Source organism: Cucurbitaria berberidis (assembly GCF_010015615.1).
Source record: "Cucurbitaria berberidis CBS 394.84 unplaced genomic scaffold K460scaffold_1, whole genome shotgun sequence".
Taxonomy (NCBI): domain Eukaryota; kingdom Fungi; phylum Ascomycota; class Dothideomycetes; order Pleosporales; family Cucurbitariaceae; genus Cucurbitaria; species Cucurbitaria berberidis.
In genome coordinates, this window is record NW_024468935.1 from 3,949,990 (window position 1) to 3,977,750 (window position 27,761).

At 51.0% G+C, this 27,761-nt stretch overlaps 11 protein-coding genes across 11 annotated transcripts; 5 read left to right on the forward strand and 6 right to left on the reverse strand.

Annotated features, from left to right (window-relative positions):
• Positions 1-603: 603 nt before the first annotated feature.
• Positions 604-2,431, forward strand: K460DRAFT_401093 (uncharacterized protein; the record flags this gene model as incomplete). The annotated part of the gene is made up of 2 exons (XM_040936388.1): positions 604-1,372; positions 1,419-2,431. The coding sequence occupies 2 exons, from the start codon at positions 604-606 to the stop codon at positions 2,429-2,431; spliced, it is 1,782 nt and encodes a 593-aa protein (XP_040793629.1).
• A 1,400-nt stretch (positions 2,432-3,831) lies between these two features.
• K460DRAFT_328629 (uncharacterized protein) lies at positions 3,832-5,000 on the forward strand (the record flags this gene model as incomplete). The annotated part of the gene is made up of 1 exon (XM_040930709.1): positions 3,832-5,000. The coding sequence occupies one exon, from the start codon at positions 3,832-3,834 to the stop codon at positions 4,906-4,908; it is 1,077 nt and encodes a 358-aa protein (XP_040793630.1). The 3' UTR covers positions 4,909-5,000.
• Positions 5,001-6,201: 1,201 nt separating this feature from the next.
• K460DRAFT_361818 (DNAJ heat shock family protein) lies at positions 6,202-7,815 on the reverse strand. Its single transcript, XM_040932528.1, has 4 exons — positions 7,722-7,815; positions 7,510-7,623; positions 6,815-7,446; positions 6,202-6,751 (listed from the first exon to the last, which is right to left on the reverse strand). The coding sequence occupies exons 1-4, from the start codon at positions 7,753-7,755 to the stop codon at positions 6,458-6,460; spliced, it is 1,074 nt and encodes a 357-aa protein (XP_040793631.1). The 5' UTR covers positions 7,756-7,815; the 3' UTR covers positions 6,202-6,457.
• Positions 7,816-8,319: 504 nt separating this feature from the next.
• K460DRAFT_273718 (putative rRNA pseudouridine synthase) lies at positions 8,320-9,962 on the reverse strand (the record flags this gene model as incomplete). The annotated part of the gene is made up of 4 exons (XM_040927903.1): positions 8,320-8,682; positions 8,729-9,587; positions 9,644-9,800; positions 9,854-9,962. The coding sequence occupies 4 exons, from the start codon at positions 9,960-9,962 to the stop codon at positions 8,320-8,322; spliced, it is 1,488 nt and encodes a 495-aa protein (XP_040793632.1).
• Positions 9,963-10,261: 299 nt separating this feature from the next.
• Positions 10,262-11,143, reverse strand: K460DRAFT_351040 (heme oxygenase-like protein; the record flags this gene model as incomplete). Its single annotated transcript, XM_040931552.1, has 1 exon — positions 10,262-11,143. One exon carries the CDS (start codon positions 11,141-11,143, stop codon positions 10,262-10,264), a length of 882 nt encoding a protein of 293 aa, XP_040793633.1.
• A 680-nt stretch (positions 11,144-11,823) lies between these two features.
• On the reverse strand, positions 11,824-13,143 carry K460DRAFT_373148 (FAD dependent oxidoreductase; the record flags this gene model as incomplete). The annotated part of the gene is made up of 1 exon (XM_040934561.1): positions 11,824-13,143. One exon carries the CDS (start codon positions 13,141-13,143, stop codon positions 11,824-11,826), a length of 1,320 nt encoding a protein of 439 aa, XP_040793634.1.
• Positions 13,144-13,416: 273 nt separating this feature from the next.
• Positions 13,417-15,870, forward strand: K460DRAFT_412684 (kinase-like protein; the record flags this gene model as incomplete). The annotated part of the gene is made up of 3 exons (XM_040937556.1): positions 13,417-14,262; positions 14,319-14,529; positions 14,697-15,870. Exons 1-3 carry the CDS (start codon positions 13,620-13,622, stop codon positions 15,868-15,870), a joined length of 2,028 nt encoding a protein of 675 aa, XP_040793635.1. The 5' UTR covers positions 13,417-13,619.
• Positions 15,871-16,222: 352 nt separating this feature from the next.
• On the forward strand, positions 16,223-17,184 carry K460DRAFT_351043 (NAD(P)-binding protein; the record flags this gene model as incomplete). Its single annotated transcript, XM_040931553.1, has 2 exons — positions 16,223-16,952; positions 17,006-17,184. 2 exons carry the CDS (start codon positions 16,223-16,225, stop codon positions 17,182-17,184), a joined length of 909 nt encoding a protein of 302 aa, XP_040793636.1.
• A 1,089-nt stretch (positions 17,185-18,273) lies between these two features.
• Positions 18,274-20,917, reverse strand: K460DRAFT_351044 (Pkinase-domain-containing protein; the record flags this gene model as incomplete). The annotated part of the gene is made up of 3 exons (XM_040931554.1): positions 18,274-18,686; positions 18,740-18,839; positions 18,890-20,917. 3 exons carry the CDS (start codon positions 20,915-20,917, stop codon positions 18,274-18,276), a joined length of 2,541 nt encoding a protein of 846 aa, XP_040793637.1.
• Positions 20,918-21,967: 1,050 nt separating this feature from the next.
• K460DRAFT_361822 (uncharacterized protein) lies at positions 21,968-23,717 on the reverse strand. Its single transcript, XM_040932529.1, has one exon. It carries the CDS (start codon positions 23,694-23,696, stop codon positions 22,317-22,319), a length of 1,380 nt encoding a protein of 459 aa, XP_040793638.1. The 5' UTR covers positions 23,697-23,717; the 3' UTR covers positions 21,968-22,316.
• Positions 23,718-24,215: 498 nt separating this feature from the next.
• On the forward strand, positions 24,216-26,992 carry K460DRAFT_328652 (alpha-actinin-2). Its single transcript, XM_040930710.1, has 5 exons — positions 24,216-24,551; positions 24,619-24,685; positions 24,764-25,116; positions 25,164-26,403; positions 26,460-26,992. Exons 1-5 carry the CDS (start codon positions 24,496-24,498, stop codon positions 26,658-26,660), a joined length of 1,917 nt encoding a protein of 638 aa, XP_040793639.1. The 5' UTR covers positions 24,216-24,495; the 3' UTR covers positions 26,661-26,992.
• Positions 26,993-27,761: the final 769 nt, after the last annotated feature.

Genomic DNA, 27,761 nt, shown 5'->3' on the forward strand with positions numbered 1-27,761 from the left:
GACGAACACTCTTCAGACGTAGACTGATAGCAGCAACGCACTTTCCTGGGGACGACGACGCATACTGAGAACGAAGCTAAATAGCGAAGAACAGCTTCCTGTTCGTTTGCGTGGCAGTGATGGTGCTGGTGATAGAATGTGAGAGGCTGATGTGAAGAAGGTGCAGTGCGCCAGAAGAGGTAATTGTCCACACGCGCCAAGACATGTGACCTTCATCATTTGCTGGACTCCCTAGACTTGAAGGTAGTAAAGGCAGTGAAGACGGTGAAGGCAGTGAATTATCGAGCGGAATCAAAGGAAAGGGGGCACAAATGGGTCAACTTCAAGACCCTGGAGAGGAAATACAGGCCCTGGGATCGTCGGGGACAAATGCCACCAACAACATTCAGATAGATTTTCGAGAGCATACTTAGAAAATTTTGTAGGCAGCTATATACACCCTTCAGAACCTTATATAATACTACTAAGGTGTACCTCCATTAGCAAATGATGAAAGAAGGATTGATGCCGTACGTCATTGTCGGTGGTGGCTAACGGGAGCGCCAAGATCGATAAGAGCAACCTCGGAAATGCGACATGGAACGCTGTCAGCCTTTCGTCTCAATGCTACTCCGCACGCCATATATCTCTCGTATCGCTAGGACACCAGCACATGGCACAACATGGCGTCGGACTCCAGGTTGCTACTATTCCACCAGTACCGACGACCCGCCATGGTTTCAGCAGTTGCGCGCCGAGATGCTCCATCGAGACATCACTTGGCTTCTCGAAGATATCACCGCTCAGCCTGAACATAGGCTCAGCAGAACGCTATCAGGCTTCCTCCCTGATGAGTGGTGCCGACCACCATCCTCCAGGAAACCCGTACTTCCCGTCGGTCATCATTTGATATGGTTCAACTTGGTGACACCATCCCACAAACTTCTACCGGATGGAACAGATGACTTCCACAGTCCAGCGGCGCCATGGGTGCGGCGCATGTGGGCGGGTGGTTCAGTGCGACTCAAACCTGATGAGTACTTCCACAAGAAAAGCGGCTTTACATTAGCCACGGCAATCGCTGGTGCGGAGCGCATCAAGGACGTGCAACTGCGTGGGAAAGACGACGCGGCCAAAGTGTTCGTCACGATCGAGCGCCGATTCGCCAGGCTAGACCAGCTGTACGAAAGCCATCAGAAAGCATACCAAAACTCGGAGAAATCCAATGTACCGAACGTGCAGAGGTATTTCAAGGAACAGCTGCGCAATGACGAGGAATGGGGTAGTGCAATACTCAAGGAGGAGCGCAACCTCGTGTTTTTCAAAGAAAGGACAGCCGCACAATTGGACGTTATCAAATCTGGTCAGATGGCTCCCGTTAGATATTTGGATCGTTAGTGTTTTGAAACCTAGTTCTATCCACTACTAACAATGTGTAGCTCCCGGCAAACCTGACTTCTCGCATACACTTACTCCTACCCGTTCCCTCCTCTTCCGATACTCCGCCCTTACATTCAATGCCCATCTCATCCACCTTGATCGAGACTACGCCCGCAATGTCGAAGGCCATCGCAACTTGCTTGTCCACGGCCCACTCTCTCTGACGCTCATCCTACAAGCTGTATCGGGTTATGTGAACACTCATACGGAGGGGAAGCAAGTCATAGAGTCTATTGAATACCGAAACCTTGCACCGCTGTACTGCGACGAGCAGATGAGCATATGCGGCATGGAGAAGAATAAATCAGACACTGGCAGTACGTTTGAAATCTGGATTGAAGGTCCGACGGGTGGCATGGCTGTCAAGGGTATAGTGCGTACAGTAGTGAAAAGACCGACTACGCCAACGTTGGCCATACCGCCCACAGGCAAGATTTCAACACCAAGCGAGAATCAGAAGCTGAGCAAGCCGCGCGGAACAAGTAGGCACATGAAGGAAAGCCGGCTGAGCGAACAGGCGCCAGCAGGAGACGTCCCGATTCCGCCAAATTTCCCAAGATTTGTACCACTAGCTACTCCCGATATCTTACCGGGCAACGCTTTTTCGCAAATCGCCGAAGCCTCACTTAATCACCTGGCCAGCAAGCCATATCGTCAGCTTCGACCCACCCGGACTATCTCCCATCAATTCATCACTATGCCCAGCTCCTCAACCTTAGTTCGTCGTGTCGAAGCAAGTCCCAAGCCTGTAAGGCCGACCATGTCACCTCTCTCCGTCAATATCATGCGCCGCCGCCTCCGCGAGCAGCCACCGAAAACCTATATCAAGCCGATACCACTGTTGCGTAAATACGACGCCATATCGTACAAGCACGATGCAGCTCGAACAGCAGCCAGACATAGTAGATTCAGACGTGAAGGCGCACGTAAGGTTGAGAAGCTAGAGGTCAGGTTGATGGGTCGAAGCCTAGAGGGGGCGAAGCAGGAAGCAGGTGCCAAATCCACAAGGTAGCGAGTTGCTGATGTCGTTTAGGGGGCAAGGCAAAGATGATGCTTTCACCACCCCTTCCTCCACGTACTCCGTACTCGAAAATGAGATAGAAGATTGTAGTAAGCCATGAAACAGCGAGCAACCCCTCCAACACACGCAGACGATTGCAGTCAGCAGAATTTGCAGTTGCGCCAAAGTCAAAGACCGCATTCTAATGTCCAATTGTACACATCTCATAACCCTTCGGCGTCATTACGCCCGTTTCAATTTGGCATGATATTGTCGGTTTTCCTCCTACCATTGTGTAAGCGCTACTTCATATCAGTGCGCAGCTAGATGCACAATGCCAACCCTCCCTCCTAAGTATCATTTCCTTCAGTATTCACCTTCCACCAAAAACAGAGATACATGTCGGTCAACGAGCGCAGCAATCGCGATACGGAACCAGAGTTTGTGAAGATCCCCACCTAGTGTCCCAAGGAGCAAACGGTGGATCGCGGACGACCATTTCCAACTCGAGGAATCCCTTGCGCTATTAGATCATCGAACTTTTAACAACTATAATAGGTTACGAATGCGTCGAAAGTGAAATATCTAAGATTCCATATTGATTCTCTACTTGAGGAGCTGCAGACCAACCCGCTTCAACTGCTTTGCAGCAGCCAACTAGATGTATTAGCGGAAGAGGTCAGATCGCTGGGTAAATTTAAACCAACACTAATTACATCAACAGTAACATTCAGATATTGGCGCTCGTTGAATTTTTAGTAGATAGATCTTATGGTCCCTGAGCAATCGATGGCTCTCTACTCACAGCTGCGGCTCATACCAAATCATACGCGTCTACCATACGTAATTTCGCAACAGTGTCTCCGGTCTCACCAAGTATCGATGCGGGAAGAGCCTGATGGCGTACACAGCAGTTTTGTCCATGTGAAAGGGTTGTGTTGTGTGCCTGGGCGACTGGATTGATCAGAGTGAAACAACACTGGGACACGGCGCACATGGCTCCTCGTTTGCATATGACGTCAGGCGACTATAAGATAACTTGAGGTGCATCTCCCAATTTGTTTTGACCGCACTCGACCTTCGCCTCAACTGTCGCCGAGAATATCGACGGGCATAATTCACAGTTCTACTGTGTGGTAAGAGGCAATCAAGGTTCCATAGTGCACCTTCGACTTGGATAGACCAGAGCGCTCTCTAGCGACTACTCACTACTGACTATTTAGTTCAGCTCTCTGCCAGTGGGCCACACACGCGAAGAAGGCGTACAACTTCGGCTCTCACATACACAGACTGACAGGCCAACAAGCCACGGTTTGGATCATCGAACCGCGGTCACTTCGATAACTGTAAGTTTCCCTCACCTCAGTGCAGCTTCATTCCACGAGTTCTCATCATCTCTCCGACTACCCACAATGGGTGCTAGCAAGACAGTGCCGTCCTCGCTAAAGGAATTTCTCGAGAATGGCATTGAGACGGTAGTATGCAGTATCTGCACTGAGCCATTCGATGAGAAACATGTCGTCGTTGAAATCAAAGATTGTGGTCACCAATTCGGGCAGATATGTTTGGAGAAGTGGCTGGAACAGAACAAGACTCAAGGCACATGTCCAATGTGCCGCGATGTGCTGTTCAGCGTTCCGAGGCCGAAGCACAAATTGATCACAATAGCACCGGTTTCTCCGACACGGTTCTGCGAATACTATAACCAGGTCGACAATGTGGTGGCTTCCGCTCATAGCGGGTTCTTAGCGAGGCTTTGGTCCAATCTATATCGCATGTATGCGGACGGGGAAGTCCATCTATCTAGAGCTACTATGCAAGCGTTTGATAGCCTATCAGGGCCGGAGCATGACGCCCTTTACCCCTACATACGCCGTATACGACGCCTCGGGATCTCTCGCACTTGGGGTACTTGCATCGTTACGAGCCTTATACATACCCTAATCCATTTCACGGCGTGCTGCGATAGCGATTTCCGCCCCTCGAACGCCGTATGGCGAGCCTTCCTCCTCTTCCACGCCGAAGCTGGGAATGCACTCCTCGATTGGGGCGATATTCGCGACGCGGCTTGGCGCTTACAACAGTGTCATACTGATGGTCGCGCTACCGGCAACCAGTGGCAGGTGTTGTATCTCTTCCTTTACCTCATGGCCATTCATCGAGCTCAAAAGTGTGGGACCACACCCATCTATAAGATCAAAGACATTCGCGACCTCCTCACCGTGCTGAACTGTGAACGATCTTCTTCGGTAGCCCAAACTCGAGACACGAACACTAGACTTTTTCTTTCCGCTGCAGGACACGTCCTTGACCGAAGCAAGATCGACGCAGAGTTTGGCAAGGATGACCGTAGCCGGCGACTATTGAGCCACACTACAGACCTCGCTCAGTTGAAGAAAGATGTTGAGGGCCTCTGGCTGGAGGGACTGGCAATAGGTACAGCTGAAATCGCGGCTGGATTTCCTGACAACTGGTGGTCTGGACCCTAAGCACAATTTTGCTAGTCGAATGCAGTTCGAGCTTCTAGAAGATAAGCACAGGTCGCAGATGAGAGCGACGCATGATTTGAGGTGGTTAGCGGATCTGGTAAGCATTCTCTTACCCAGATAACATATTGGCCGCAGAGTACGCATAGATGATACGTAATACAGTAATTGCTGCCCGCCGAGAAAAGGCGTTGCCTAGTACAAATTTCATTGTGATTAGTCTGTAGTCTACTAGTCTGTATTTACTGGGTTTTTTCCATGATTTCATGGGAATGCATATTTAATATGAACAAGATAGAACGAAAATTCTACGATTTCTCAGTCTCGCAATGGTGTAGCGTGACAGCGATCAATCGTTCTTAGGCTCCCCCAAGTCAGTCCTATGAGCCTCTTGAGCTATGATATATGAAATCTAGTCATGTAAGTGATGACGCGTTCCTACGGTCACTTTGAAATGCTCAATAGGAATCGTGAGGTCTGAGAAACGGCAAGTTTTTGACTATTCAGTTTACATTTCAGATACAACAAGCAACTGTCTCCACCTTATTGTATGAGACAAATTAAGCAACTGTTGCCCTGTTGTTTCAAGATAGCTAGAAAGCTCCCGAACAGGTCACGCAATTTCCTCTCACGTCCAACTCTTTTGCTCTCATAATATTATTGACTACTATTTGTGTCTATTTTGTGATACCCTATCTTGTTGTCCATATAAAACTCTATAAAAAGAATTGACAAACGAAGCCGGCTTCAAATGAGCACTAGACATGATGATCTAGAGCTCGAGGGATAAACTCGCTAGTTATCAAGCCGTGCAAGCTTTAGAGATCGACTTCCACGTCTAGAAGCCCGTGGGAGAGGATATCGTTTGTGTAATAGATTAGGTTTAAGCCCAAGGCAGACTTCTTGCACTTCGCCACAGCTGGCGGTGGAATTATGCCAAATTGGCAATTAAAGTAGTTAAAGTAGGTACAGAGCTGAAACAAGAAAAGACCACAGGTAAGGAAAGATGGTGTATGTTATAGGCTACTCGGTTCAAAAACAAGGCATGGCATGGCGTGGCTACGAAACTTATGAGTGGACCTTGGTCACTACGTCTCCATTGTGCTCCCTCTTATTGCTCAAGATCAAACACACTTCTGAGACCACGCGAACTCGTGCTGTAAAACTCATACTTGACAATATGTCTGAAGAGGGCACACCGGATTCCAGTCTCAAAGATGTTGTCAGCACCTTACGTGATCAGCGACATTCAAGCAACCCAAAAGATTCACTGACAAGAAATCAGGCAAAGTTGCAGGATTGCGCAAACATTTTGGATTCATCATTTCGTCTCTCGTAGGCTCGTCTTTGCTCATCTCTTCATATTTCATCCCCGATCATGCTCCAAATCCTCGAATGGGAGGACTTCTTCCTCGCTTTGCTGAATGAATTCCTTCCTCCATTCGCTATGAGGGGAAATTTTAAATCATAACACCACCAACGCCATTTCGCTCGCCCGAGCCGTATGTAATCCCTGAAAGAATATACTTGAAAGAAATAAAAAATATGCCGCCTATAGTATCTTCCCCAGTGCCTCCTTCTGTTGACTCGTCAAGCTCGTGGGGAACTTGATCTTAACACCAACGATGAAATCACCCCGCTCGTTAGGCTTCTTGCTCTTAGGCATGCCCAGATTGGGATATCGTTCTGTCCAGGTAGGTCCTGAGGGTCCGCCGCTGCCAACGCTGAGTTGCTTGCCGTCGATGGTCGCTACCGTGCGGCGCCAGCCGGTAAGGGCTTCTTTGAGATCGAGTTCGATGATGTGTTTGATGTCGTCGCCTTCGCGAGTGAACATGGCGTGCGGTTTCTACATGGCAAAGTCAGCATGCAACTCTCATTGCATATAAACTAACGAAGGAAATGAACATACCTCGGATACAACAAAATGCAAATCCTGCGTCCCGCCTTCGACCTGGTCACCCACGTCCGAGAACTTAATCTTGCTGCCTGCCTTCAAGCCCTTCTTGATCGGGACCTCCAGGATCCGATCTTGCGTACTCTGTTTGCCGGTTGACTGGTCATACGTTTTGCGTTTGATCTTCAACTTCTTCGTTGTGCCATTGTACAACTCCTCCAGGCTAACAGCGAGCGGCTTCTCCACAACTGTGACTTCCGGCTCAGGCGCTCTCCTGCCACCAGAAAATCTGCCACCACGCTTCCCGCCCATGCCGAAGTTGCCAAAATCGAAGTCGTCGCCGCCTCCGCCGCTATTGCGTACAAACTCTGAGAATATGTCGTCTGCATTGGAGAAGTTGAAGCCGTTGCCGCCGCCGCCGGTTGAAAAATGGAACGTTCGAGCACCGCCGGGCATGCCGCCAGACTGCTGTGCGAAGGGGAAACCACCGCCGCCGCCTCCGCCCATGCCTTCAAAGGGATTGCCCCCCGGCCCTGCGCCGCCTTCGGGTTGTGGAACGCCGCCGCGGAGTAGGAATTCGAGACCATACTGGTCGTATGTTTTGCGCTTTTCGGGGTCGGAGAGAATTTCGTAGGCTTGTGAACACTCTGCATGGTTGTGTTAGCCTGCGAATAGGAAATAACAGGAAAGGTGAGGGTAGATGTACGAACCTTTGAACTTCTCGGCGGCCTGTGGGTTGTCCTTGTTCTTGTCGGGATGCCATTTCAGCGCCGACTTGCGGTATGCTTTTTTAATCTCATCTTGAGTTGCGGAGGATTTTATGCCTACAGACAGCTGTCAATACATGTCTCCGGCGAATATGTGCTTACCCGTCAAGCTTCGCAGCAGCAAGGCGGAGGAGGGGTATATCAAACAGACGTACCTAATGAATCGTAGAGCTTAGTTTCTTTGACCATGTTGATATATGTTTAGAATAGGGCAGCTATCTTGTATGTACGTCAGGATTCTCGGCAGTCGTCTTTGTGGTGCAAGAGGAGTGGTTGTTGCTTTTATCGCCCGAGTTCCATGTCTCTCCACCCACCAAACGGCGCGCTCGAGCCACCTGACGTCGGGCCTTTCTTGCTCAAAAGAAGCTTCGAGAAGCTTCAGCACAACGCTGTCTCACAACAGATAGATAGCCTTTCGAGGAACAAAGGGCTCACAGCTGTATTCGATTCGGTTCTGAGACAACGGTAAAATTTCAAGAATTGCATTGACTTGACTAGCATTGGGCTATGTCGCATTTTAACACTGAGTCGACCACCCTTGTCGCAGAAAGCTATGACGCGCCAAACTCCGCCATGCCAGTCCATAACGCCGTTCCCATACGCTATTTTCGTATGCTACATTTGAAGGACAAGTATCCAAGGATAAAAGAGTTGCTGTGACATGTACGCGACACTAGTGTACTTCGCTTGTACAATCAAAATTAATTGAATGTGGTTTGCATGCCGGAACAGCCATCGACCACGTTATGTGGTTCAGTCCGAGTCGCTGTCGTCACCGCCCTTGCTCTTCCTCTTTTCTTTCTTCGCAGCCTTCTCGGCCTTCTTCTTCTCCTTCTCTTCCTTCTTCTTGCGCTTGCGCTCTGCTTTATCTTCTGCATCCTCGTCGTCGTCATCGCCCCGGCTCTTGCGCTTCTTGCTCTTGCTGTCAGCTTCCACCGCTTCGGCCTCATCTCCTGAAGTGGCACCTGTTGGTGGGACGGGAGGAGCGGACAGTACGTCGGATGTCGATGTGGTCTGAGCGACGGGCACAGAGGATCCATCAACGTCATTCCTGTTGAAGTCCTTGTACTCAGTGTTCCACTTGGCGGGAGTATTCTCGTTGGGTCGGCCAAATTTCTGAAATTGTTAGCTTTATTTAGAAATGGAGGAATCCAGAACTTACATCGAGTGTGCCAGCCTCCTTCATCTTCTTCTTCTCAGTTGCGACTGGGCCCATGCCCCACCTCCTAGGGTAAAGGTCGCGCTCCATGATGACACGCTTGATCTTCGCAACAACGCCGTGATCGCACGATGACATTTCAACCGCTGACATTTGCGCATATGCAAGCGCAATCGCCTCGCCCTTGGTGGTCATGAGAACGACCTCCTCGTGAATCTCTATGCCCTTCTCAAATCGCAGCAGACCCGGAAGCATGAGCTTGGCACCGTAGCAGATAGCGTTTACTGAGCTATCCTTGACAACGATGCGCTTATAGCTTAGCAACAGACTCTCCAAGGGTGCGATGACCTTGCGCAGGTACGACTCATCGCGGTTGTTGTCGTGGAGCCATTGTGCGTCGAGTACATCGTGCAGGGTGACTAGATCCTTCGTCTCGTCCATAGCTCCACTCCTAACTCGTCGAAGCTCCTGCATGTGGGCACCAACACCGAGCAACAGACCCAAATGCACGCAAAGCGTACGGATATAGGTTCCGGCCTCGCAGCTCACCCAGAAGACACCCAGCTGCCTCTCGTTGTCAAACTCGTACAGCGTGCTCTCGTGGATCGTTCGGATACGCAGTTGACGCTTGACGGCAGAAATAAGCGGAGGTCGCTGGAAGAGAGCACCGGTGAGCGTCTCAAGGGCGCGGGCAAATTGAGCCTCTCCTCCAGGAAGCTTGTCGTGCAGGCGAATGACGCACACATACTCCTTTCCAGCACCCTGCTGGGACTTGACGAGACGAGTGGCGCGATCGATGCAGACAATGAGGCAGCCGGTGACCTTGGGATCAAGGGTACCGCTGTGGCCAGTCTTCTCAACTCTGGTGTTGACGTTAGCATGCATGTACTTGAGACCAATTGCGACCATCAATCGTACCTTAGCATTCGCTTGATCCATGACACGACTTCGTGGCTGGACGGGTTCGAGGGCTTGTCGAGGTTGATCACACCAGAGCTGATGTACTGCTTAAGGTCTCGCGACAGGGGCGCACATCCATTAGGAATGGGGGTGTAGTGTGATGTGCGAACCAGCACTATTTGCACGTCAGTTGGGCATTCTGAAGCTATGTGGAAAGCTGCAGCATACAATCGCTATAGTTCTTCAGCAGCAGCGGCCAGTCGCTGGTATCGATGGCTGGCGCGGAAGCCGCTGGCTTGATGACGTACGCGTCGGGGTCGGTCTGCACGAGAGCCATGGCGGAGAGTGCGGTGTGGTTTGGTGTTGCAATTGGCGATGCTGCAGAGCTCGAACTTTTCGCTGGGCTAATGAAATTTCGCACCCAAGCTAGACGCCTGCCAAGGACTAGGAGTAGTCCAAGCGTCGGGGTCGGAATAACATGGGACCGCCCTATGAGCCTGGGTTTTCTTCCAAGGCAGCATTCTAAATATGCTTGATTGGGTTGTATTGAGGCAAATTTCATGGGGATGTAATAAAGTTGCGGTATAATTATATTCAGCTGATATCACGGAGAACCAATCTTGGCCGAGACTCAGTCTACGCCAGGATATGCCCATTCTGAACCTCTCCCTTCACTCCGTCACCCGTTGCCTTTGGCTGACTTGTAGTTTCTGGGACATCCGGCCAAAATGCCACTTCAGCATCCAACACAGTCGTCCAGATTGCTTGCGTCCGTGCCTTGACCTCCGCCCATCTCGCTTCATCCTTATTTACCGCCTGACTAACCCCTTCATTCAGAATGCGCTCAAGTTGCTCGATAAAGACGAGGAAGTCACGGTTCGACCAGTTGGGAATGAACTCCCTCCGCATCGCGCCACCATCTTCGTCGTTCTCGAATGTCCGTGGTGAAGACTGAGCGTCTTGTCGTCTCGCCCACCTCCAAGCCTCGTAATACACTTTCTCCGTCGCCCATAGCAAAGTCACCCCTTCCAACCACGGTATGAACGCATTTGGCTGCTGTGCTGCAGCGTTTGCGAACAATACTTCGTACCTGCGCAGACCTTCTAATTTGAGATGTTCAGGCAACGCAGAGGTGGACACGTCGATTTGGTATATCTCAGCGACTTCGTGGAAGAGATTGATTTCCCTCTTTCCATTCTGTACCCCAGCTTCCAGCCAGGCCAATAATCGCGTTTCGATGTCTGACTCTACACTTGCTTGGGTCTTGAGCCGGACTTGATTGAGGAGATCGCTATTAAGTTTCGTGTAGCCCTCCAAATACATCAGATCATTCGCGAGCCATGAAGCGACTAGGGATTTTGGAAGTGTGCCATTGGCGGCGCGTGAGAGAAAGGGATGCCTTGTTGCGCGTAGCAGCTGTTCGTAGTTGATGGAGAGTAGATGTGTTGTGAGCACCCAGGGGACATTGGTTAGGCCGGCGTGGTGGTGGACATAGGTTCCGGGGTGGTGGAACGGCATGGTAGAAATCGTTCCCGAAGGATTTGTGATATTTGAATGATTCTGTGAAGAGATTCGATGAGGTACATTATCCACTGATGGTATATGTGGAGAATAATTGAGTGTTGGGTGCTGGTGAGGAACAGGGAGGAGTGGTGCTTTATGCTCAGGGTCGAAATATTGCCAAGCAACACGATACCTTCACCAATGTCAAATTACGTGTCGCGGCTGAGTAAATAATAGGTGCGAAGAGGTCGCTAAGAATGGTCGATGGTGTTGTAGTGTTGAGACGCCGGGGTCTTGGACGTCTCCGTCTGTTCCGTTCGTTCCGTTTGTTCCGACTGGTTCAGACACACGCACTTCCCATGTCCTACAATCACATTGTTGAACTAGGGAGTGGTAATTGAGCGGAAAACTCGGGGTACGGGGGGTCTAGGGCCCGTTCCGACAGCGACGGTTAAGATCATAGGCGGAGCTTTTGTGTGGTGGGACGATTCAGCCACTGGTGCTCGCTGCGCCCCCTTGACGCCATCTTTTGGACACGCAACATTCATCGACATTTTGGTCGGCATACTATCCAAACGAGGCAGAAAGAGAGGCAGATTTACCGAGGTGAAGTTGCTACTACCGACCAGATGACTTCCGACCACTTCTGTGCATACCGCGTGCAGAATGGTTTAGAGGAAACGCGCCGGTTGCCGTCAAATATCATCGAGACTGCTCAACTCTCGCTTCGGAACGACTTTCTCATGGGCACCTCTGCCCTCAAAGGGGCCAGTCTTCCACTCCCACCGCTTATCCTTTTCCTCGCCATTGCTCACGCCTTGCAACACATTGACAACGTACTTCCCTATCGTGGGCAGAAACTTCCAACTGTGAAAGCTCCCACCTACAGCAAGATACAGATTGCTTAGTCGAGGGTGTGGATGTTTTGTGATTAACTGATCTTGCGATGGCGTAATGGCATCCCAACATAGACGCCAGTAATCTGGAGTCCGACTCGCAAAATCCGGCATTGTCTTCAGGGCCATGCGTTCCAAAGTTTCCTGCATGAGTGTTCGACTAACAGTAGTCTGAGGCCTAGTCGGCGGAGCAGAGAGCTTGTGACCAGAGATCGTTGTTGAAGTACTAGTGAAAGACCTAGCGTTCGTAAACTTCAGGAGACGGGTGCTTGCAGCTGGTGGGAGTACTTCGCCCCTGTCGCCATAAATAACCACAGGCATCTCCTTCAGCTTGTCGTACTCATCATCGGTAAGCTTATAGTGCACAACACATACACCTGCTGCTGTGACCTGCTTCTCAATCCGGCCCTCGTCAAGAATACCAAGCTCGTCCTCAACGGACGACAGAAGCTTGCTTGTCCACGCCCCAGTGGCGAGCAATACCTGTTCAGCGTTGTAGATGCGGCCATCCGTCGTCCTGACACCTCTTACGCCCTGTTCACCTACAATGATACTCTGAACGTCTCCACATTCGTACTTCACGCCTCGGGTCACGGCGACATCCATCATCTTCTGCACTGCGTCCCCAGCATCCGCCCATCCTGCGTCCGGATTCCAGTATCCCTTTCCAATCTTGGGATCTCTAAAATCCGCATCTTTTAGTATGCCGTTCCATTTGTTCCTAATCTCATCGTCAATCGCGATGTCACGCGTAAGATCACTCCCTCTGTTGCTGAAGTTCTTCCGTATCCGCTCTGCCAGGTCGCTGTCCTCGTTACCCAACATTATCCAGCCACTCTCATGAAAGAAGCGACGACCGTCATGGTCTTTCAGTACCGGCGACGTCTTCCAAGCGTCAAGCGCTTCGTATGCGAGCTCCATGTAAAAGCGCGATGTGTAGTCGGTGCGCACAATCTTGTTGATATCGGTCGAGGCGGCATGGTGTGGCGGGTATGGCGAGCGATCGAGGACGGTAATGTTAGTAGGCGAGTTATGTGAGAGGGAAAGGTGGTAGGCGGTGCTGGTTCCAAAGACACCGGCGCCCACAATGAGGGTACTAGGTGAAGCGTCGGTCGTCATAGTGTAGAGAAAGGTTGTTCGTATCTAACCGGTGTTAATACTATACCAAGAGCTTAATGTACAAGATGAAGTAAGTCAACAAGTCAACATTATTGGATCATGGTTCTTAATTACTGCTTTACACTTAGGTCTTAAGCCTGTTGATCGCGTACAGGGAATCTCGGGATGACGGGCGCACTAAATGCCTCATATCGAAGGCTGAGTAAGCACAGCCCTCCACTTTCGTTCTACCACGACATATTGATGAAGTTTCCCATGGTCATAGTATACTATACGAACAATAGATTCATACTGCTCCCAGCATGTGCTTGTTATCTAGACTTTTCCCCTACTGGATGCTTCGGGATGAGCGCCTCGGGCCAGTCGTATGCGGGGCGTTGGGGCTGAGACCCCGCAGCCTTCTCGATATATAAGCTACATCCTACGCCTCTCTTCTCCTACATAACGGTGGATACACTATATCCACCGTCGCCGCGATGTCTAGACTATCTGGCTATCGACAAAATTCGTACGTTTCACAGAAGAAGTCCCAGTCGTCCGAAAACTTCGCCCTGGACGACCGAGAGCAAGGACTGAATCGAGATGAGAGGTTGCCTAAGTCCACAGTTCCTCCGCAGATCCAAACACCAGTGGAGGGGAACAGCGAAGAGAAACGCGGCTTCTCGTTCTCCGGTCTTTTTCGTCCCAAGCCTAAACATACAAAACCTCGGAGTGACTCTACTCAAAGGTCAAACGAAACCTTCGTCGCTCACGTGCCGTATCAATCATCTCTAGATGTGATGACTACTCGACACATAGACAGTGATGGCTATGCCTCTGGCTCTGAGTCTGGAAATAGTACGCCAATGGATGGGCTTCCTATAGCCAGTCAATTTACACGATCGAGTGAGGAGATACAGAGTACGGCCTTCGATAGAGCCATTCTACCTGATACTCCCAAAGACGCACAGACTGGGCACTCTTCGATCAATGTCAATGATGACCCAAGCGAATCCGTCCATGAGATGGAAAGGGCACCACAGCGCGAAAGGTCAAAACCTCGCCGGGGAAGGAGACCTCCACCGGTATCGTATTTGAATCAGCGCACGTACGCTCAGAGATATAAAAGGCTCGCGGACAGTAAGATAGCCAGCTTCCTACATAACATCCATTAGCATTATTACTAATACAAGCAGTCGCAAAACCGGATGCTGAACTCTCATTCGATGAAGTCTCGGTAAGTGGCGAGATAGAAGATCAGTTGGAGGCCAGTAGGGTCAACAAACATCGGGTAGCTCATGTCGAACACGTTGCGCATCAGGTGCCGACGGTGCGTGATTCTAGTCCTTTATCTCCGGCCATGGCCAATCTCAACAGTTCCCCAAAACGTCGGATGGTGGAGGTTGAGTACATTACCCCTCGGTCGCAGAAGAATGCAACATCACTGGGTTCTCAGAAGCGCTCGCTACCTACGCCATTAACAGCTAATCGATACACGAGAACAGTAACTCCAGAACACATGGCTCGACAAGTCGGAATCGATAAGAGTATTGCGACGCTAAGGAGAACCGTAGTGCAGACCTTGAACCCGAGCTCGAAGCAATGCCATCAAAGCCGCCAAAGCAAGAAGCGTTCGAGAAGGCTATGCAGCACGAGCGGGATCCGAATGTTTATGGATTGGACTTTGAACACCGATTGTTTGGATCGCAAGACGAAGATCCCATCGTAGTGTGCAATGTCCTTGGGCACGGGACGCTTGGAATAGTCGAAGAAGTACGCCGCAGAAACACCCAGCTGCCCACATTTGTTCGAAAACGGGTGCAATTGTCAGCTCGCAAGCAGCAGGCCAAAGCCACCTTGCGAATCATCCAAGAAGAAGCGAGAAACCTGAAATCCCTGGTTCATCCGCATATCGTTACTTTGATTGGGTCCTACGAGGAAATGAAGCAAAGCAACCGACATTTCTACTTCCTCCTCATGTGCCCAGTGGGTGACAATGACCTAAAGAATTTTCTCGATATTGCAGGAGACCAAATTGAGCAGGACCCATTATCCACACTATCGAGTACATGGAGAGACTGGATCTGGTCCTGGTTCCCCTGCCTCGCATCTGCGTTAGCCTATATGCACGAGAAGGGAATCCGACATCAAGATATAAAGCCGTCGAACATCATACACAAAGGCAATCGAGTGTATTTCACAGACTTTAGCTCCTCCTGCGCGTTCGAAGTCGGCCATACCACGTCCACTGAGAACCCATCACGCTCATCCCCCATGTACGCTGCCCCTGAGATCACGGATAGATATACCGGAAGCCTCGCAAGGCATGGTCGCGCATCGGATATCTTCGCTCTTGGCTGTGTCTTCTGCGATATGTTGACGGTTATGAAGGAACGAACAATTTTTTCCTTCCATCAATTCTTGGTGGACTGGCCTGCAGATAGAGAAGATACGAGCTACGAGCGAGGTCCGTTGCATTATAGCCGAAAGATAGAATCTATCAGCAGCTGGTTTTCTATATCGAGAATCTTCATCGACAATGTCTCGTTCATGCTGCAATCAGATCGCAATCAGCGGCCAACTGCGGCTGATGTTCTGCAACGGCTTGTCATTAATCACGTATTCGACAATGACTGCGAATGTTGGAAGGATATATCCGCGGATGAATCTCCATCCCGAAAGGATCATGGTGCAATTGATGTTCCCCGTGAATATGGCTCGATGCTGCGAATAACTCCTCGCTTCTAGCAGGTAGGACCTACTGTACAACAATGTTGGTTTGGATCCCACTTTCTACTGTTCTACAAACAACCAGTATAGAGTTCTAGGCCATGAATAGTTGAGTCTTGCAGCTTGTCATACTCGGACACAGAAGGTGTGTATAAAAGGCAGACGGTGATTGTTTTCAGAGAATACATAGACATGCACTCCGATAATCCAGGTCTTTAGCGCCACACTACGGCTTGAATACATGAACAGCATGAGGATGACGCTAATCATGACTCATACTGAGCGATCAACGTCAAAGTAGTATAAGAAACCAGGGCAAAACAGCACCATAAAGTCTAGGGTAAAAGAGATTATTCATCATAAAACTATCATGTCCCAACGACAGAGAGACACTACGCTAGCTAGCAACTTTACCCAGACAAAACACAGACAACCTACCCGCGCTCTAGACCCGCAAACCAACAAACTACCAAAGCCCCTCAATGTCCTCATCATCGGCGCATCACGGGGCATAGGAGAAGGCATAGCTCACGCATATGCTCGCGCAGGCGCATGCTCCCTCTTCCTCGCCGCCCGCCCATCTTCCGCGCAAGAACTCTCCGCAGTAGAGCAGCGCGCCAAAAAACTAAATCCCACCATTTCCACCACATGTTTCGCAGTCGATATAACATCGTCTGAAAGCGTCGCATCGCTAGCCCAGCGTGTGAAAGAAACAGTCAGCAGACTAGACATCGTGGTCCTCAATTCAGGCTACTCTGGCCCTGTAGTGCTGAAAGTCGACGAGGGCAACCCGCAGGACTTCCAGGATGTATTTGACGTCAATGTGCAGGGGACATATCTTGTTGCGCACCATTTTATTCCGCTGTTGAAGGAGAGCGATGGAGCGAAGACGTTCATTGCGGTTGGCTCGTTCGCTGCGTGTATAATGAACGGGCATATTGCGAATACAGCGTACTGCATCTCGAAGTTTGCGCAAGCGCGTCTTGTCGAGTTTTTGTCGGAACAGTATGGTCAAGAGGGTGTGTTGGCTGTTGCTGTGCATCCTGGTGCTGTTAATACTGAGATGGCGAATAAGACTACCCCGGACAGCTTTCGGCCTTGTTTGTCTCCCCCTCAAAGTCACTTCTTAGTTTGTATTAGCTGAACTTGATAGATCTCACGGACGATGTCGGTTTATGTGGCGCTTTCTGCGTTTGGCTGAGTCGCGAGAAGAAGATGTGGCTGAACGGTAGGCTGTTGAGTGCAACGTGGGATGTTAGTGAGTTGTTGGAAAAGAAGAATGAGATTGAGGAGCAGGACCTTCTCAAGTTTGGCTACCGCGTTAGCGACTAGTCGACCACGAGATGAGACTGGTGAAGCTCAAATACTGCATCAGCAGTTCGCGCAAAGCTTTATAGAGATAGATGGTATGGGCAAACACATAAAGTTACCGACGGCGGTAAATCTTAGATAAATACTCAAGAATACCAGGTAAAAATACCCAATTTTACGTAGAATGCCAAAAGCAATAGCAAAGTAGAAGAAGCGTATATTCACGTAGCTTGGTCTGCGTTGCAGCCCCGGCAACTCTGTACCGCCAATACGATATTAGATGCAAAGGTGAAATTCTCCGAGAAGGCGAATTCAAATGCCCGCCGAATTTAATATGATACGATGTGAATCCATTTGAACCGTCTTCATTAATCTATCCGTGTGTGCAATCAAGTCATTACAGTAACTCCATAAGCGCCTGTATGCTCAAGTGTATTCAAGTACGCAAACCCACTGATATCGCTGCGCAGAGAACATTCCCGAAAACCGTGGAGCACGTTGCGAGGAGAGCCTAGCAAGATACCGTAATGTTTATCCACCGCAGGACATGGATCTAATAAATTCAAATGACCTCGCTTCAAGGTAGTGGATGATGGCCTATATCCAAAGCCCAAACCGCGCGGCCTCCTTTTTCGTTCGCAGCTGGGGCGAATCATGGACGGTTGTGCCAAAAGAGGCCATGCCACGCCTTGAAAACAAGCTAAGAGTCGATTTTCCCAATGTCCCCAGTTTCGTTGGCTGCATTCGCAAAACGTCGTTCCTTCAAGATTCATTACCCCGTGGCGCAGTAAAACACACAGCTGAGAAAAGACGCACGCAAAGCAGGAGCGCGACCGCGCACCCGTAGAAGAGACTGAAAATGACCGGGGTCAAGAAGTTTTAAAGGTCGATGAAGGCACGGATTAACTGGCTCCTTCGCTTGCATGTTTGCTTTGTATCGCTTATTCTGCCGGTATGTGGTGAATTCCGACCGAGGCATGGATATAGGATGCGAAAATGTACATGGAAAGGGTATCGATCGAGAGTCCAGAACGCATGACGAAAAACATGGAAAAGACTCTTCAGTAATATCACCTCATCCTCCTCGTTCGTCGTGTAGTATGCCTTGTTCTAGTGGCTGCCGTTTTTTCGGAAGTTCAGCAGCTGAGACAGGCTCGCCAAGCTGCAACCGCTCTTCAAGAAGTCATGGCTCATCAACTCCGACGCGCTAGCGCGGGACTTGACGTCAACACAGAGGCAGACTGACAAGAACGCCTTGAGCTCCTTTGATAGCTTATCCGGCTTCTTCAAACGAGGTGTGCCGTTAGTGGCGATGAGGTACAAGGCCTTGAGCGGTTCTTCGTTCAGATAAGGAGGTTCGGACTCGATCATCTCAATAGCCATGATGCCTAGAGACCAGATATCGACTTTATTGCCATACTCCTTCTGCTTGACAACTTCGGGTGCCATCCAGTATGGGGTTCCGACCATGGTTGCACGCTTGCTGCGTTGTTCAGTGAGCTTGGCACAGAAGCCAAAATCAGCTACTTAAAGTTAGCAGGAATGATGACAAATAGAATGGAAGATCTGGACGTACTAATCTTGACATTGCCGCGTCCATCGAGCAGGACATTGTCACTCTTGATGTCTCGATGAATAATGTTCTGGTTGTGCAGATGCTCCAGACCCTTGCAAGTCTACCCGGAATTAGTTTCAGTCTTCCGATTTTAGACTCAAAGTCACTCACCTCAAAGCTTATAGTAGCAATCTGATCTTCACTAATAGAAGGGTTGTTGTCGATGACATCAGTTAAAGCACCTCCCTCCATGAACTCCATGACTACCCAGAGCTCTGATTGCTCTTCTTGTAAGAAAGCATCCAAGAAGTTGACAATGTTGGGATGCTTGCTGTCCTTCATGACAATGATCTCGTTCACGATGAGCTCTTTACGGGGCTGATTGCGGAGGTCCATTTGTTTAATGGCAACTTGGGCGCGAGGCCCATTCTCCTGCATAACCCGCCTTGCCGTTGGTGAGGTCGCGCCCTCTCGGATACGAGCGACATAGACAGAACCACTGGCACCTTGACCAATCTTCTTTTGCTTATTGTATGAGTCCAGCGGCTTCTCCTTGGATACGACCTCTCGAAGCTTGGCCATGACCTCACTCTCAGACATGCTAGACATGCGTACATCCTTGCGTGGAGCCTCCTCTTTAGGCTTGCTGGTAAGTGCTTGCTCAGCCTTCTTCACAGCATCATTGGCGGGAGCGCCGGTAGGCTTAGCCACGTTCAATGGCTTCGGTGCCGCGGATGAGCCTTGATATTGCTTTTGTTGTTGTGTCTGGCCATTGGTGGGTCGCACCTGTGGTACCTGGTTTTGCGAACCTTTGTAACTATTATTCGGCTGAATAGGAGGGCGCTGTTGTTGAGTAGACGGTATTTTGGACGACGGAGAAGTATTGTAACTGCCATTTTGTTGTTGTGGTGCTGGAGGTGCTGGACGTTGCGCGGCCATCTGGCGCAAAGACCCTGGAGGCTGCTGTTGCTGCTGCTGCTGGTTCCTAGGCGCCCCCGGCGTAGATGGAGCTGGGCGACTTGGATTATAACGCTGCTGGCCTGAAGGACTCGCATCTCGCGAATCAATGCCACCACCACCGATTTCCTGTTGTGCAAGCGGAAGTTTCTTCTGTGGTAACGAGGCATTGTATGCAGCCAGCTCTTCGCGCTGTTGTCGCTCATACTCCTGTCTTTGCCTATCTCGCTCACGCTCGCGCTGCATCCGTACCTGTTCCTCCTGCCTTCGCTTTTCCTGTTCGTAGCGATCCTGCTGCGAAGAGTTCTGTGGAGTCTGATAGCCAGAACCTGGAGGGGTATCCTGGCGTCCAAGGCTATAGCTATCCTTGCGTTGGTAGGCGCCTGGGGGAGCAGGACGTGGAGGCGCGACAGAGTTGCCGCTACCGCCATAACCGAGCTGCTTTTCCATTCCAGCGTTCACAGGCGGGGTTGGGGTAAGACTGGAGTATTGTTGGGGGTCCTCAGATCGCTTGACGAGCTTCTCGGTGTAAAACTCCAGGACCTCGAGCACGGCTTTGGGATTCTTTGCGTAGTCATCTTTAGTGAGTGCAGAAGCTGTAAGAAGCTTTTCCCATTCAACTGGCAAGCCAACAAAAGCCCCACTGTTGGGATCAAAGCCAACATGCACTCTGTGGGTGAAGTTAGTGGGGTTGCTGACGCCGCCCATGCTGGGGCAGCGCTGGTAGATGCTGTCTATCCACGAGTAAACATCGTCGTCGGTTTCGACCTTACAAGTGATGATCTTGGTGGGTCCATCGCGAGGCGGAGAGGAGCCCTTGCTCGAATTGAGTGCTCTTGTAATCTCAAAGGACAGCGGCTGCGTGTCTGAACGCTCCACGCCAAGAATGTCTCGCAACTGTATCGTGTTCGACACTTTGGACGCATTCGCGCTCTTGAAGAAGTTCAGCTCGAACTCGCGCAAGACCAGCCACCGGTCTGCCCAGACAAACGACTTGAAGAGACCCTCATCCTTGACCTTGACCATGCCCTCCTTGACGACGGCTGTAGACGAAACACTCTTCTCGGTTTGTGTTCGTACAAGGGACGTTTGCGAGCTGTTAAAAGCCGGCGACTGTAGACTGAGGCCTGCCATGTTGCCTGGTAGGGTATTGCTAGTGTTTGGGGTAAGGGCGAGACGAGGACGATCGGTGGGTGGCCGTGGTGCAGGACCGGGGTTCATGAACTGTTCGCGGGAATACATGCTGCGTGCCGTGTTAGTGGAGTGGCCGGCAAGTGACGGTGGCGGTCGTAAGTTGGCTGGATACTGGTGTTGTGGCCAGGTTCGATTGTGTGCGGGTGCAACGCGAATTGCGTGAGCGAGGCTGGGCAGGGAGTCGAGAAATACTCACTTGGCGATACAGAAATTCAAACAATAGCTACAAGGGGTATTACACGGCTACAGTCCGCTGCGGACGCGTTGCTGCCTCCAATGCAGCCTAACCCTCGGTGGATGCGGTGAATGGCGGGGTGGGCGGTGGCCGTGAAGTGAGCAGGTGGCGGGCCGAGTTTAGGCTACGATATGGGGGCGATGTTCGCTGTGAAGGGGCCGTAGAAGTCGTATCGAGGAGGGGGGGAACGATTCAGGAGGGGGCGGTCGTGTAGAGTAAGCAGCAGTGCGAGGTCGGGCTGCAGTACAGGCGGAGGAGCAGTTGGTGGTCCAGACAGCGAGCGAGGGCCGCTACCAGTCGAAGCCGCGGTAATGTACCAAACAGGGATATTTGGGTGCAATATCCGCGTGGAAGAACTTCAGAGGTGGTATGCGAATAGAAGTGCTCGCAGCAAAAGGGATGGGAGAGCGCGCTGGGGAGCGTATGGTAGTGTTGGCTGGAGTGGTTACTTTGGTGGAGCCGTCTTCCTGGCTAGTCTTCGAGGGTCTCTCCCCCAATGACTGCGCGCTACTAGAGCAGCAGCGACAAGTCTGGCACGTGATGCGGGCTCTGGACCAATGGCGCCCGTGTCAGCCTGTCATTGGCTCTTGAAAGAGGAAGGAGGTGAAGGGGCTGTCAGCAGGAAGGTTGGCACGAAGCAAGCACAGCGATCAGGCCCAGCGCGTACAGAATTTTCCGCATGTCTATAACGGCGCCGTACCAGACGGCCCCCCAGCGCGTCCAGCGTTTCAGAGGAGGCTATCCGTTGAATCAAGCGTGCGTCTGAAACGCTTCCAAGTTGCACCAGAAAACTTCCATAGCCGCCGCCACCACCACCACCATTGCTTGCCGGGAACTGCTCCGCTCCACCGCCTCTCACATGGCTTGGCTGTTTAAAATTAAGAAACTCTGCCTGACGTGAAGACGGATGATGCCAAATGCAGCGCCTCCCGTTGGTTCATGCGTTTCAACACTGCGGGACAACTTTTGCGATCGACTGAAATACAGCGCGTGACACAACACGATGTAATATCTCGTTTCATGCACTGCTACATCCTTCCTACACGACCTTCACCATGTTTCAATCCCATCATCAGTGCCCGTAGCCGATTCTACGAACAAGATGGGCACCCCTGTATTGCAACCCCTCGTCACTGCACGTCATATATATGGTATAGGGTTGGCCTGCAAATGTCTTCCAGAGACGGCTACGGACCCGCTCAGTCGGGCATCTTACTCCACCCCCCAAACACCCAGCACGTCTCTTCCAGCGCCCTCCTGCTGCTTGTTTTTCTCCTCCTGGAGCTTCCTGACTCTGCTGACCGATAGGCCAACACCTAGCGGGCCGACGGCAGTGCAGAGAACGATCGCCCAGGTAACGACAAGGAAGAGGTCAGATGGCTCACTCAATCTTTTGCCAGTAGGTGAGAAGATGCCCTGCGATTCTGCAATTCCAGAGATCAAGAAGCCTATTTCCCCGCGAGCACACATGGCGAGAGCAAGAATAAGAGGTGGATGGAGCGAGAAGGGTTTCGCTGGGCTGGGCGAGCTGCATGACGCCTGAGTTCCGGCATTCGACGGGGAGGTGGTTGCTGCTGCATTAGACGCACTTGCCCGAGGCGACGGTGCAGCACGGTCGCTCTTTCCTACTTGATGTGCAGCTGGCGGGAACTTCACCTTTGCCAATAACTGATTGATCATCTCCTTGCCCGGTAGTGTCGACCATTTGACGAGCCAAAGACCGCATGCCAGCTTTGCAAAAGCCATAAGAACCGTGTAAATGATGCCTCGCCAGACGATAGCCCCCCTAAACATGCGAGTAATCGGAATCGAGAAGCCAACAGACGCGAAGAAGAGAGGCTGGAGGATCCTAGATACAGCCGCATGATAGTATCGCTGATATATGGCCGATCCGCATGTCTCCTGGCCCGATGCCTGCGAAGACCGTGCCTCTGCATTGCCATTGTCTGTCTTGTCTGGCTGGGTGCTGGGCGCAGTAGGCGCGATACCGTCCGAGTGATTTGTCGCAGGATGAGGCACTTCAGAGTCCCACCAGCTGATAGTAGCGCCTGCAATGTAAGCAGCGAACAGATTTGACGTTCCCGCATAGGTAGCGCCAGCCACAAGACCTACCAGAAGCAGCGTGTGGACTGCGAAAACAGTCTGCGTCTTGTGTAAGATGGCATTAGAACGTGCGGCCGGATGGACCTCGCGGTGCTGGTTTAGCCATAGGGTGAAGGGCTTTACGATGAAGAGACAGACCAGGGGAACAAGGACAGCAAATGCAACTGAAACGAGAATAGGACGGACAACAGTGACCCAACTGAAATCATCACTACCCAAGTTCGAGATGACTTGAACCATGACAAGACCAACAACATCGTCCATCATAGCTGCGCTCGTCAAGACTACGCTGAGACGCGAGGCTGAAAGGCCACTTGCGCTCAGGACTGCGAATGTTGTTCCGAGACTGGTCGAGCACAAGGCAGCGCCGGCAGCAAAGGCTTGAACCGGAGTGGCATTGAGAAGTCCCTGAAGGGTGTACGACAGAGCGATGGGGGTAGTAATCCCAGTGAGGGCCACGCCAGAAGAGAGAAGCAGGTTTGCTTTCATGGATTGAAACGAAGTATGTAGACCACCTGTAGAATGTTAGCAAGATGTCGTCAGCTTCCGCGTCGGCAAGATAGCATAGACTGTCGAGAGTCGACAATTGGAGAAGTAGACAAACCTTCATATACAAGCAATATCAGGCCCAGGTAGCCTAGCTGTACCAATGTCTCTTCTACGCCTACGGACAGCCATTTTGCGCCTGGGGTGCCCCAAGCAATGCCTAGCAAGATTTGTCCCAACAGGCCGCAGTATAAAATGCGGTCGAGTGCAGTGTTGACGATGTTGAGCAGCAGAAGAAAGGACGTCTGGACCAGGATGATTACGATGTCCGGCTCATGGTAGGGCAAAGATGCAGCCGTCTCAGCTGTCCCTTTGGCCATAATGCAGGCAAGGGCGTGGGCGAATGAATGAATACTGTAAATAGCCAACCAATATACGTGCAGTGACTGCTTACTCCAGCGGCATGCGCCCCGCCAGGCAATGGCAGATGACGGGCGCACCCAATGACTCCAATGCACGCCCTTGCCAGGTACTGTCCATTGTGACAAAGATTGGGCGAAAAGCTTGATATTGCAGTAAGGATTGGCCCAAGGAGAAAGAGGCTGACTTTGACCGACTACGACGCCTGACAAGCGCTGCTCCCAGGGGCCCCGCAACGACAGCCGAGTCCGCGCCCGCAGTCAGCCATTCATTGTTTTGGCCAGCGAAGACAACCACACAGCAACCATTCGATACCCACATCCTATTCCTACCCGCATGCGGCCATATTTCGACGCAGCCCTGATGCACACAGTCCAGAAAAATGGCGCCGCTTGAGCAGCAATGGGTCAAGGTCCAGCAGAAAACATTCACAAAGTGGTGCGCATCCTTCCCCGCCATTGGCACCACATGCTCGCTCTACACACTGCTAACCGCATGGCTGCAGGCTGAACAGCAAAATAAAGACTCGCCAGGTCGAGATTCAAGACCTTATTACAGACCTCGCTGACGGCGTGCGTGTCCCCCTCCTGGCCCTGAAGACGGACCCCTCCCCCCGATACCGCAGCAACCCATATTAACAACCTCTCTAGATTGTCCTTATACACCTTCTTGAGATCCTCAGCAATGAATCCCTCGGCCGCTATGCCTCCCGGCCGAAGCTGCGGGTCCAGAAGTTTGAGAATGTCAACAAGTCGCTGGATTATATCCGGAGTAGGGGAATTCAGATGACCAATATTGGTGCAGAGGACGTCGTCGACGGAAATAGCAAGATCATACTCGGGTTAATATGGACATTGATTCTACGCTTCACCATTAGCGACATCAACGAGGAGGGCCTGAGCGCCAAAGAGGGTCTCCTGTTGTGGTGCCAAAGGAAGACGGCCTGCTACGATGAGATCGAAGTGCGTGACTTCTCGACAAGCTGGAACGATGGACTAGCATTGTGAGTACCAGCAGCCTTCACCAGGTAACAAACTAATACATGAACAGCTGCGCACTCCTCGACATCCACCGCCCTGACCTGATCGACTACGATAGCCTCGACAAGAGCGACCACCGTGGAAACATGCAACTTGCCTTCGACATAGCCTCGAAAGAAATCGGTATTCCCGACCTCCTCGATGTGGAGGACGTTTGCGACGTTGCGAAGCCCGACGAGCGCTCACTCATGACCTACATTGCCTACTGGTTCCATGCTTTCTCGCAGATGGAGCGTGTGGAGAACGCCGGCCGACGAGTGGAGAAGTTTGTGAACAACATGCAAGGAGCATGGCAGATGCAGAATGACTTCGAGCGGCGCATGCGCGAGCTGCTCGGCCAGGTTGCGAAGCAGCGGACAGAGTGGGTGGAGGCCAGGTTTGACGGATCATACACAGATGCTAGGAACCAGTCAACAGAGTTCACAGCATGGAAGCGAAAGAGCAAGCGGACATGGGTAGCGGAAAAGTCAGACTTGGTGGGACTGTTGGGCAACATCAGGACAAAGCTGGCCACATATCGTCTCCGGCCATACGATCCTCCTGCAGAACTAAGTCTAGAGGCACTGGATGCAGCATGGACCGGCTTGATGAAAGCTGAGCGACAACGCTCTCAAGTCATCAACGAAACAATCCGAGATATCAAGAATGCACTGAGGAAATCCTTCGCCGACAAAGCGAACGACTTTGCCCTAGCTCTCAATACGCTGTCTACCTCGATATCTGCTCTGGAAGGTGAAGTCGAAGACCAACTGGAGCACACAAAGGAGATTAGCAAGTCGCTTTCTCCCCTAGACGAATACCTCAATCTCATTGCTTCCATCGACGAACAGTGCGCCGAGGCAAACATCGAAGAGAATGATTTCACCACATACACATACGATGAACTGGAGTACGAACTCGGCCTGGTGCGAAACTCTGTGTCGAAGAAGCTTGCTTTCCTTGAAAACCAGATGGTGGCACGCAACATGACAAATCTTACACCTATACAACTGGAAGAGTTTGAGTCGGTATTCAGGCACTTTGATCGCGACCTGTCAAATTCATTGGCAGAATTGGAGTTTTCTGCGGCATTAGCAAGTCTGGGTCTAGTCTATGACGAAGAAGAGATGCATCAGCGATTCCGCGAGACCAGCGGCGGCAAGGATTACGTCACCTTCGAGCAGTTCATCCGCTTTATGGTCGACGAGACAGAAGATCAGAACACGGCCGAGCAGGTTTTCGAATCGTTCAAGGAAGTAGCCGATGGTAAAGTAAGTACAACTTCGTTCCGGATGCCCTTTTACCCACCATGTCTAACAACCCGCAGCCGTACGTTACAGAACTGGACCTGCGGCACTCTCTCGTTCCTGACGAAGTCATCGAAGACCTCATGTCCTCGATGCCCGAACACAAGGGGCCTGACATGCAAGAAGACCGCGACTTGGCAAAATTCGACTACATCACCTACATGCAGCGGTACATGGGCGCAGACCGCAGTACTGGAAACGGCCAGGTAAACGGCGAATAGAATTCGTTCAATCCTTGGCCTCGGAACACGCTTACGCCGGCGTTTGTTTGATAGCACCAGCTTTGACAGCATTGATGCATTTGCAAGGCTGCATTGAACGCCAGCTTCTTTTTTTCGTCTGCTTAGCGCGCTTTGAGTTTGGGTTACTTTTGCATAGCGGGGTCCTCGGCGTCCCGTGTTGGATATACGCACCCTGACGACACGACGGAGGTCTGGTTTTGGAGTAGGGCCTTTGTTTTGTTCTTGGATACCAATGTAGCTAGATTGCCACGAAATACCCGCTCTTTTAATCAAATGCCATGCCGTCTTGTGCGGTGCATATTCTTCTTCCCTCCCTTCTCATGCGCATGCATATAAGTTGTCTGACCTTACAAAGAGGGAGCTAAGACTTGGTACGTAGGCATTGTAGTCTTGACTCGCTGCAATTTCAGCGTCTCCATCTTACTATGTATGTAGTGAGAACACAGAAGTAGCTAAAGGTAATGTGAGTGGACCTTGGGAAGCCATTGAGATCGGCAAGCCGACATCGACGCTAGCAAGTAGCGCGAAGATCTTCCAGTGATCAGACGTTGGATGATCGACCACCATTCTTCATATCAACACTCACACCTATAGTGCAAACTCAACACATGGCTGTGTGTAAAAAATCGCCTTTCAACCCCAGGATGAGTAGGCACATCTATCCTCTCTACTTCCTTTGCGCTTGAACATAGTCCGTGAAAGATGTTTCTATTTCTTCTAAACTTCAGTTTCTGCTTTTGCGTTATGTCTCTTTTCCCTCACTATGTCAATTCTCTCCCTTTACTTTTAACGTGAGATACAAACTTGGGAAGATGGCGAAGGGGCTCTTTACGCTCTCACCTATTAGTCTGACGATTTCTTTCCTATCGTTCGTGACCATTGCCTTTCGTCTCATTGTCTATTACTGAACTTCCATAATATGTCTATTGTTCATTTTCTTCTCACTATCGTGTTCTTGCTGTGATTCGATGAGCTGTCTTCGGTGTTGTCGACGCTCGTCAGCATATAAAGAGAAGAAGGTGATACAACGATACGACATTGCTAGTACGTACGTCTTCCTGAGCGACCACAAACATCTCA